The 11,358-nt window shown below is 42.1% G+C and overlaps 1 protein-coding gene across 1 annotated transcript in view; it reads left to right on the top strand.

Annotated features, from left to right (window-relative positions):
- Window positions 1-8,185: 8,185 nt before the first annotated feature.
- The window catches only part of LOC110044115 (uncharacterized), a 169,446-nt gene continuing 166,273 nt past the window's right edge, over window positions 8,186-11,358 (top strand). The window contains exons 1-2 of the mRNA XM_089296221.1: window positions 8,186-8,545; window positions 11,189-11,314. Of these exons, the coding sequence (XP_089152347.1) occupies window positions 8,418-8,545; window positions 11,189-11,314 (254 nt within the window). The 5' untranslated portion in view covers window positions 8,186-8,417. The remainder of the gene's footprint in view (window positions 8,546-11,188; window positions 11,315-11,358) is intronic.

Here is an 11,358-nt window from a genome sequence, read left to right as displayed (position 1 = left end):
ATAGGACACCTTAACACTCGCTCGTAAACTTGCTTTCTTTTGCCCATTACGGCATATGACTTTTACACGTCGTTTCAGGATCACGGGCTAAGAAAGATTACCGTTGCCTAACATAAACACTTCTGTTCAGTACTCTTAGGAAGGTCATAGATGAAAACGACGACGATTGGGACGAATACACGGACGGTGCTTTGTTCGCACTTAACACCAACAAATCGACCACCACCAAGTGCACCCCATTCTTCCTCATGTATGGTAGGCACCCACGTTTACCTCTCGAGGTGGAAAAGTTTGTAGAGGACTTCGACGAAGACCAGGGAAAAATTGAAACACTAGTAAGGGACCTAACCGCTGAGGATATTCTCCAGGAGCATATAGAAAAGATGTCCGCAACAACAGATGCACTTTTTCCAAAGGTGGAACAAAACATTAAAGCCGCTCAGGAAAAGCAGAAACAGCAATACCTGAAAAGAAAAGGTGGCTTCCATTGCAGTTTTAAGAATGGCGATACTGTCCTTCGCCGCAATATGCTGCAAAAGACGAAAAAAGGCCACAAAATGGAAGACCAGTGGAATGGACCGTACACCGTAGAAGAACTAGACTTAAAAAAAGGAACCTGCAGGTTGCGGGGAAAGAACGGTACATTGCTTCAGAGGAGAGTAAACGTCAAAGAACTGAAAATGTACAGGATCCAATCCATCCCTCAGCAGCCAGCACACCAACCATTGCAGCAGCCCGTAATATCATCCCAGCAGTCTACACCATTAAGTCCGCCAGCACCTCCACAGCAGGTATCACCATCTCAGCAGGCAGTACCCCAGAAGACAGCACCACTCCAACAGGCAGCACAACCCCAGCAGCCAGCAAAATCTCAGCAGCCAGCAACAGCCCAACAGGCAGCACCATGCAGGCAGCCAGCACAACCCCAGCAGACAGTACCACCTCAGAAGGCAGCACAAATCAAGCAGGCAGTACCACCTGAGCAGCCACAAACACCCTCGCAGACAACACCAGCCCAACAGGCCGCACCAACCATTCAGCGTACAACCCCCCAGCAGGTGGCACAACCCCAGCAGACAGTACCACCTCAGAAGGCAGCACAAATCAAGCAGGCAGCACCACCTCAGCAGGCAGTACCACCTGAGCAGCCGCAAACACCATCGCAGACAACACCAGCCCAGCAGGCCGCACCAACCATTCGGCGTGCAACCCCCCAGCAGGTGGCACAACCCCAGCAGACAGTACCACCTCAGAAGGCAGCACAAATCAAGCAGGCAGCACCACCTCAGCAGGCAGTACCACCTGAGCAGCCACAAACAACCTCACAGACAACACCGGCCCAACAGGCCGCACCAACCATGCAGCCTACAACCCCCCAGCAGGTGGCACAACCCCAGCAAACAGTACAACCTCGGAAGGCAGCAGAAAGCAAGCAGGTCGCACCACCCCAGCAGGTGACACAACCCCAGCAAACAGTACAACCTTGGAAGGCAGCAGAAAGCAAGCAGGTCGCACCACCCCAGCAGGTGGCACAACCCCAGCAAACAGTACCACCTCGGAAGGCAGCAGAAAGCAAGCAGGCAGCACCACCCCAGCAGGCAGAACCTTTCCTGCAGACAACACCAGCCCAAATGGCAGCACCAACCCAGCAGCCAGCACCCGCCCAGCAGGCAGCACCACTCCAGCAAACAGCACCACCTCAGCAGCCAGCAATGCCTCAGCAGCAAACACAAACCCACCAGGCAGCACCATCCAAACAGCCAGCACAACTTCCATGGACAGCACCAACCCAGCAGGTGGCACCATGCAGGCTGCCAACATGTCCCCAGCAGGCAGCATCAACCAAGAAACCAGCACCTCCTCAACAGGCAGCACCACCCCATAGGGCTGTACCAACCAAGGAGCAAGCACCACCCCGGCGCCCAGAACCAACCAAGCAGCCAGTACCAACCCAGCAGGGAGCACCACCCAAGCAGCCAGCAGCTCCCCAACAGTCAACTCCAACATCCAAACAGGCAAGAAGGCAGCAGCAGCCAACACCACTCAAGCGACCAGCACCATCCAAAAGGTCTAAACAACCCAAACAGCCAGGACCACCGTGCAAGAAACCAACAAGACCTGAGCAGCGAGTAGAAGCACCACACTTTGATCTAAGTGACAAAGTATTGGCCATTGCAGAGGAAGATATCACTTTCAGTTTCAATGCTGTGATTAAAAACCACCTTTCTGACATTATGAGAGGCTCTAAGGACAGCTGGCGTCACAAAGTATTCAATGGACACATCTTTTCAGAGGGGGAAGAGCCAACTGTAAAGGAAGATCTTAAGTTTAATGTATTTTTTGGAGACTTTGAGGAAAGTCAAACCTATTGTATGGTTAATTTAATTGGAAAGCACTTCCCCACAGTCAAGCAAAAATACCTAATGGAGGTGCTACTCCCAGAAGCTCTAATTTGCCTGTGCTGTCATCAGCTGAAAATTACATATGACCAGGCCGACAATCTATTGAGTAACGGAGGTGCAAGTAAAGTAGGGCGGTTCTTGGACAAACTGTGGCAGAAAAAAAAAGGCAAAGAATGCAAAAAGACACGTGCAACAAAAAGAAGGCCACAGGCTGATCCTGAAATTATGTTTCTGAAGCGTTCCAAAATGGACCAGCAGTCCATTCTTAAAATGCAAAGGCCAAAGTTCCAACTTGATGGCAACGATGTTGATATAAGAAAAAGTGCCATGTTAACAGACAAACACATTCAGATGGCTCAGGAGCTGTTGCACCAGCAATTTCCTCACATTGAGGGACTGCTGTCACCTACAATTGGTACAGTCCAACAGTTCCCAGTGATGAGGAACAACTTCGTTCAAGTGCTACACACTGGTGGTATGCATTGGGTGTGTGTTAGCAACATTGGCTGTAAGCAGAAAAATGAAGTTCGACTCTATGACAGTCTATATAGAGGAATATCGCCATTCACCAAAGAACAGATTGCTGCCCTGCTGTTCATTCAGGACAGTGATCAAATTGAAGTCTCCATATATACTTCACATCATTTCACTCACGGGAAGATATGAACTCAATTAATTGACCTCGCTCCCAATGTGTGGCTTCATAGCTCAGTTGGTAGAGCATCGCACCGGTATCGCGGAGGTCACGGGTTCGAATCCCGTTGAAGCCCTGATTTTTTTTCAGGCTTCTTCTTTCCAGTTGCTTAAATTGGAAAATTTACTGCGATGATCATACTTCACTTTCATCTACTACCGCAGTTCAAATATGAATTATTTCATATATACTTCACATGTGGAATTATGTTCATAAAGATGACTGCGAAATCGAAGTTCTTGCTCGCTCGTCTAAAAAAGATGCAATTGGCCAAAATACCCTTTATAGTTTTACGTCTAGCGCGCTTAATTTTCACAGGCCAAGAAGTAGACAAAACATATTTACTTCAAGATGACTTTTAGCTCAGAGGAATGATCAAAGTGTAAATTACAAACTGTGAGAATATGAAATCCAGGCAAGTTCCCTTGTTTCTGTACTGGCCTGTTGAAAATGTGCAATTTTGCATAAATTCCATCGGCCATCTTGGTTGATTGAGCGGTATTTCGAACTTTCCTGGATTTCACAAATTTTGTGAAGTCGCTGGAACTTTGAGAGTATATTTCTGAAAATACTTCACCAAAAGGGTCTTTTTGACGCAATAAAAGAAAATCCGAATTTTCCGACCTGTCGTCGGATTCTCCATATTTACAGGCAGTGACTCTTAAAATGGTTTGTAGACCTTTCTTTGTTTTCAACAACAGAAGAAAAAATTTTAGCAGTCTACGAAGCGTCTGTGCCAACTAACTCAGAGAAAACTTTAAAACTCGCCCGGCTGTGTTTACAAATACGGTTTTGGTTAAGCTTATTTTTAGACGTGAGGTTATAAGCTCAAGTTGACGACGAAAATCGACAGAAAACTTAATTTGTTTACAACTGTAATACAGCAACCTCCACAAAGCGACTCACGTGTTATTGTTTACAGACGAGCGAAATTAAAACGATGTAATTTTTAACATCTCTCACAGCATGGCTTCAAATAACGAAGACTTTATAAAGGATTCCAATTGAAAATAAGCTTATATCGCCGAGGCAACTTGTTAATTTTCATAGCAAACGTTACAACAAAAGTCACTTACCGCAAGTTGGTAATTCAGTTCGGCCAGTGTAAATCTTCCAGGCAGAAACTTGCAGCAACAGTTGTGAAGACTGAACTGAAGTAATATTTTCGATAGATCAACGAATCAACCACTTTTTTTCCGCTGCGTTTACTGTTCTGTAATTTCTCTAAACAACCAGGCACGTTTGATTTCTCTTGTTCATCACCTGACCAAATCCTGTGACTTTTGAATTTTCTTGCACGGCTGCACAGCATCACTTCGCGGGAATTTTAAACTTGAGGAGTTCTGCATGAACAAGTAATAATATCCCTGTATTGTTCTCATTCTGTATGCCAATATCAGGAGTGATCCCCTTGCATTTACGTTCTGACGGCTTCTTCGTCTTCGTCTTAGCCCATTCATTGCCTCATGTGACACTGGAGAGTACTACATCGATATAAAGGTTGTATAACTTTGATGAGGTCTAAAACTGATCTTCATTTAGTGTACCTATTTCTCGTCTAAGCTCTGTTCGACGGGGTTAGTATTTGGATAGATGACCCTAAACATACTCTATCTTGTAAGATTTCCTGTTATTCCTAACTTTCTTTTTCCTTTTCCAAGCCGATATGCGAGCTGTGGTCGTTCAATAATTCAGCTATTCAATTCTTACCCAGACAGACTTGTCACCCCGCTTGGTATCAGTTCAGATAAAACTAATTTTCACACTTAGTTTATGAAAGTACTTGGTGACTCGGTGAAATGGATAAGGTTAATGCTTCGTAATTTATAGCATAGCTCGTGAGATCTATTCCCAGCAGGAGTGAGTGTTTCACGGTCCCTATTTAATACTTTAAAGAAACGTTCGTGTGGGAATCTTCTCATGTGGATTATTTCTGTGCTCAGATATTGACTGCTTGTGAGAGAAATGCAACTGGCGCGCATTACCAGAAAACTGAACTCATTAAGCCAATTACTTGGCTGAATATGCCATCCCTTGGTGACTCTTACTGTACTAGATAGGTCTCGCTGAAAAGAACCGTATTTAGAACTAGACAACGCTAATTTCGGCTTAAATTTCGGCTCTCTCTCTGTCTCTGTCTCTCTCTGTCTCTGTCTCTGTCTCTGTCTCTGTCTGTCTCTCTCTGTCTCTCTGTCTCTCTGTCTCTCTGTCTCTCTGTCTCTCTGTCTCTCTGTCTCTCTGTCTCTCTGTCTCTCTGTCTCTCTGTCTCTCTGTCTCTGTCTCTCTATCTCTGTCTCTCTCTGTCTCTCTCTGTCTCTCTCTGTCTCTCTCTCTCTGTCTCTCTCTCTGTCTCTCTGTCTCTCTCTGTCTCTCTCTGTCTCTCTCTGTCTCTCTCTCTCTCTCTCTCTCTCTCTCTCTCTCATGGACTTTACAGAAGTTAGCACGGATTCCATGATTTTTAGGGCTATGAAATCACGTACAAACGAACACACCCTTTGCGGTAGACCGACACTAAAGGACGTTAAGCGTTTTTGGAACGGGTCGTTCTGCAAGCCTTACGAGAGATCAATTTACGAGCGAACATTTTGAGTGGATTTATCGAGAATCATGTTATACCAAAGGAGCTATCAACCGGGGCTATCAACTCTTCAACTTGATAAAATACGTCTTCAGAAGCGTCATCGTATTTTTAGACGTGATCGTGAACCAAGTAGAATCCTAGCACGAACTCAACAACGTCTGAGCACTGAACAAGAAAAGTTAGGAAGGTTAGAGAATTTGTTTACCAATGATTCTGTTCAAGTACACCCGAGTAAAACGCTCTGAGAAACTTCGTAAAGTATAATAAAGTTAAAATCTCTAACCAAACGATATTCTCTCGTTATTTTCTTGTAACAGAGCTATGTGTCTTTACAAGAATGAAACCCATGTACATTACATTTAAGCTGAAAGAAACTAATGTATGTTGACCCCAGCAAACAATTCTTGGCTTGCACTGTCACGCAATCCTGACGCAATAAAAAAAATTATTCGAAAACCATTGAGGGGATAAAGTCAAGAAATTGTAATGTTATAGGAGATTAATAAAGATGACAACTCTCTAATTTTTAAGTCTGTGCATTTTCCCAAACCTCAGAATATTCGTCGAAATATTTTGCACAAATTTAGAGAGCCCAGTATGGAGCCGCCATGTTAGTGTCCTCCGCGGTACACCAGCATTGCGGTCGGAAGATAGTGTAAACATCTGGAACTTACCTTGGCTATCTAGGCGACTGATTATCTGTACTGAACAAACAAGCATTTACATAAGCACTTTTCCCAATACTTTAACTTCTGAATGGGTCAAAAATCACGAGATAAGTATATGTTTTTCGACAAACGCGTTCGCAGCTCTATGTCACGCACCACCTTTCAAAATGTCTCGCTTGTTTAAGAAACGCAAAACAACAACAACGACAAAGGCTAAGGAAAATAGACTGAAACGTTTATAGGCTGTTATAAAGACCTTGACTCACTTAACGCCCTAAAGGCCCGGAAACGGGTAATAAGCTATTAATTGATTCCAAGAAATGCAATCAAAGGCAGAACAACTTCAGCACACATGCATCAATTCGATCGATTTCGTACGATCTCAGATGGAGAACATTTAGCTCAGTTGCAATATAGCTAGTGCTTCACAGTATAACGACTGCCTGGGTACACGCAGCAAGGCGTCTAGTTGATGGTCAGTCAAACGTTCAAATCAATGCTGGAACAGTACCAAAATAATTGTCTTGAATATCTCTCGCAAATATGTACTTGATTGATAACTTAATTGACAGTAACAAAACTTTCGCGACATTCGTCACAAGGAGCCATTATTTTATTACTTTTTTCCTTTCAAAGCAAAAATAAAACAAAGTTTGTGTGAAAATGGTATTTTGTTGTCAAAATTCCTTGATTTTGTTAGCGTTTTGTTTACGTTTCGGGGGAGGCGGCGAGTTATCCGTCGCAGATCTTTAACCTAAACAGCCTTGCAAAGTAGACAATTAACTCGAACAAAAAAAAAATACAGGTGCTTGGGCTACCCCTCTGTAAATATTATCCCAGTCATTTGCCGGCTTTTTGACATCCATGTCACATTAATAAAAGGTAAGTGTATTTAGTCAATTTCTCCACCCAATCAGCTCAGTTCTGGTATCTGTTGATTATTCTGTTCCATTCGCGTTTTTCGTTAAATTCAACCGAAACATAAGTAAACAGACATGAATAGAGAACAGTGGTTATGGTGCAAAGCTGGTGACTGTCTAAACAACTTGGCTGCCAAGCAGTTCCTCTTTTCAATACCGAGAACAGAAGTTTGATACTTTTAAAAAGGCACTAAAAAAAACAAAACAAAAGAATAGAAAATAGGTCTGCAATGCGCACATGAATGGGTTGCGTTAAATTTTGGCAGCTCAAGGCAGGGGGGAGGATGTAAATTGGAAACGGGGTCTTTTTTTCGGGAAAGGATACTCGCTCATTTGGTTGCTCTTTTGTTGGTTGGTTAGTTAGCTTAACTTATTTTATCTGGATTATTAGCATTCCCTAAAAAATCATTACCAAACCGTAAACACTGTAATTTTAAGGTCATTTTAACTTCAGTGGTAAATGGCACACATACTGCCGTGATGAACATCACATAACTACGCATGTCGAAAAAAAACTATGATTTTAAACTTGACGTTTCATATGCTACCACTTTCATCTTCAGAAGAGACTAAGCAAAGTAAATTTAAATGTCAAAAGGAAAAACTGATACATAATCAGGAAAAGGAAATAAAAAAATTAAGCAAATAAATCCCTACCATTTACGTAATCTTTAGTTACGACCCTTGAATAACGGGAAATGGAAATAAACAGCAAATTGTTCGTAAAATGTTTGATATACATATCAAACATACGGTATGCAGCTGAGTTGGTCAGAGAGGAATATCCGGAGTATTGCACATAGAGCGATGATTGTGGCTTCCGGGGAAATAAACTTCAAAAGTAGTCAGACTGGCAGGCCGCCAGAGCTGAGGGAACGCAGGGTCATGGTACATCAAACGTATCGCTAAATCTACTCTTGGCAAGGATTCATCGCTTCCTTTGATGTACCATGATCCGAGTGTTTGTGAATCATTAATCCTGACCCGGATCATCCCAAAGGAACGCAGCTTAAATTGAGTGGTAGATGACGCATAATTCTTACGTGCCAAGACATGTAAACTGCGTCTATAACAAGCTCGAATTCGAAAGAGAAATATCCTGGAAGGAGAAGCACTCGCTGCACCGGCCTCTGCATCTTGTTATTACTCAAGATGTTACGCAAGGAAGTGGAAAAGACGCATCAGGCGAAGTTCGTCACTTCGGTGCTTTTCCTAGTCCTTACATTTTACACTTTTGAGGTTCATGGAAGATTTTATTCTAACGGGCTCAAAGCAGATGGGTATGTACTCAATCCGTAAAGACACTCAAACATCAAAAGTTTTAGGATGCAATTAATATTCAGTCTACTATTCTTGTTATTGTTGTAGTTTTTCGTTTTCTGTTCCATTAACGGCTATTCTATCGTTTGTCTTATTTCAAACGTTTCGTCCTCGCTCCATAACTGAATGTTCCCGGATAAATCAGCCCGGCCCATGTCCTGTCGAAGAAAGCTGAAAATGTAAAGGTCTAACCGTTTGATTTTTTGCTACAATGTTAGCGATTACCCTGCAATCACCACGCCGCCTCATCATACTGAAGAATTAGAGCTATTTCTTGTGTATATGCAAAAAGACACAGAAACTCGTGTCTAAAACCGTGCTTGCAAAGACAACAATTCAAGGCAAATCCGGCCCAAGGTCAGTACTTGAACATTGAGCCCAAATGACAAGGAACGACAGTGGACAGAGAGTCTTGAGCTTTGAAAATCACGTTAAAGTACAGCTTTTCGAAAAAACAAAACAAAACAAAACTACAATGAGGTAATGTTGAAAGAATTCCAGCTCCACAACAAACAGTAATTATGTTTAAGAGATCGTAGCTTGATTGTGATGTTTTTCTGTTAATAATTATAATCACCAGAAAGAAAAAAACAAACAAACAAACAAAAAAATTGACATAGCAATCAAAAGATTAATGTGCGCAGTTGCCACAAACGAATATAACTGGTAATATAATAAAATAATTGTTGTCATTTCAAAATAAAAATGAGCGATAGAAATTTTGCACAACGTTTCGATGTCGTCATATCAAGTGACAAGAAAATAACGGTTCAACAGTGTTATATACGCGGTGAGAGGTGTGATTGTTCATTAACATATTTGTTTAAACAAATAGTTTCGCGCGGATGGAATCCGATTGCGTGTTCAGGCTAGGTTTCTTCTTTCCAATAAACAACATTTCGTAAATCAAACAATCCAGTTTTCCGTCGCATTTCTTTAGGACGGAAAAATTATTGGCAAGGTCGTCGATGTTATAAAGGCCGTGATCGTTCTTCAAATGCTTTCCGATTGCGGAGAACCTGTGTTCATTAATACGATGGTGAAAATGCCCGCTGGTATACCCGACGTACTCTGCATCGCACAGATCACATTGGTAATTGTACACTACGCATTGTTGATTAATTAGAGGTGGTTTTGGTTCACGCATCTTGAGATGCGTGAACCAAAACCACCTCTAATTACCAATATGATCTGTGCGATGCAGAGTATGTCGGGTATACCAGCCGGCATTTGCACCAACGTATTGATGAACACAGGTTCTCCGCAATCGGAAAGCATTTAAAGAACGATCACGGCCTTTATAACATCGACGACCTTGCCAATAATTTTTCCGTCCTAAAGAAATGCGACGGAAAACTGGATTGTTTGATTTACGAAATGCTGTTTATTAGAAAGAAGAAACCTAGCCTGAACACGCAATCGGATTCCATCCGCGCGAAACTATTTGTTTAAACAAATATGTTAATGAACAATCACACCTCTCACCGCATATATAACACTGTTGAACCGTTAGTTTCTTGTCACTTGATAATGATGTCATGACGACATCGAAACGTTGTGTAAAATTTCTATCGCTCATTTTTATTTTGAAATGTTTATCAAAATTTAATCTCGTTAATTGTTGTCACTGACTAAAAAAAGCGGGGGTGGGGGTTGATTTGGACGTTTCGGTTAAAATACTGTAACCTTCTTCAGCATAAAAATTATGCGTTAAAAACGGCGTCAAGATGTAAATGAGGCCTTTAAAAATGAGCGAGAATCCCACTAGGGATTAGCTAAAATAGTGTACACGTCTGGAAACTGGATGTGCTCATTAATAGAATTCTGGTCACGCATCGAATGCTACGTCTCTAGAAACAATCTTCGCGACCACTGCGAACAGTGGTCCACTATCTGTACATCATCGAGATCAAATTGGTGACTATTTTGTGCACAATGTTATGCCAACAAAGAGTTTTTATCACCCGCTATGATGGCTATTTTGTGCTCTTTTGTTCCTGGTTCTTGTTTTTAAAGCGCCCCCCTTTTTTTAGTCGGTGACAACAAACATTTTGTAATATTTGTTTCATGCCTGACTACAATTACAGTATTTTTAGAATATAACTGCTGCCGCGTGTTCTTTATTTTGCAAACACAAACGGAATAAACTATATCTGATGTACTAGTGGATATTGTTACTTTTAAACCCATATCTAGGCACAATTTAGCAAACACACCACCGGTGGTACCCTTATTCATCTTGCCTCAGAGATGCTTGGAATAATTTTTCTGTTCCGATTTTTAATACGGGCTGTTTCCCCATATTAGACATTAATTAAACCAGGTAGTTTATCTGTTTTCTGCGGTTTCCAGGTTGGAAATGGAAAATTTGTAGAGCTCAGACTCAGACCAGGTTCACTTTTCTCGAGGCTTCGCCTCTCTCACGTGTGCTCCCCAAGCGTGAGCCCGCTTGCAGGCTATGAACCAGCTAAACACCCATCCAAATGACTCCAGTCCAAATGTCTTGAAGCTTGGCCAGAGATAATATGCAATTGTTACGCTTTATCTTACTGCTAAAAGACTGTTTGTGTATTTTCATGTATTTCTCTCTTTCATTCTTGCAGGAAAAATGTTTGTCCGACCACAAGAGAGAAAAGACTTGAACGTTATGTAACGCTGTCTACTGTCGGTTACTCACAATACACTACTAGCTGTGGATTTCTTAGCTTGTTTCGCTGTAAAAGATCAAGGTAAAAAGTACAAAAAAGGAAAGACAGATAAGTTCAGTCAAAGA

Source organism: Orbicella faveolata, unplaced genomic scaffold (genome assembly GCF_042242905.1).
Source record: "Orbicella faveolata isolate gen_17 unplaced genomic scaffold, um_ofav_v1 contig_26, whole genome shotgun sequence".
Taxonomy (NCBI): domain Eukaryota; kingdom Metazoa; phylum Cnidaria; class Anthozoa; order Scleractinia; family Merulinidae; genus Orbicella; species Orbicella faveolata.
This window is presented reverse-complemented; position numbering and strand designations above follow the sequence as displayed.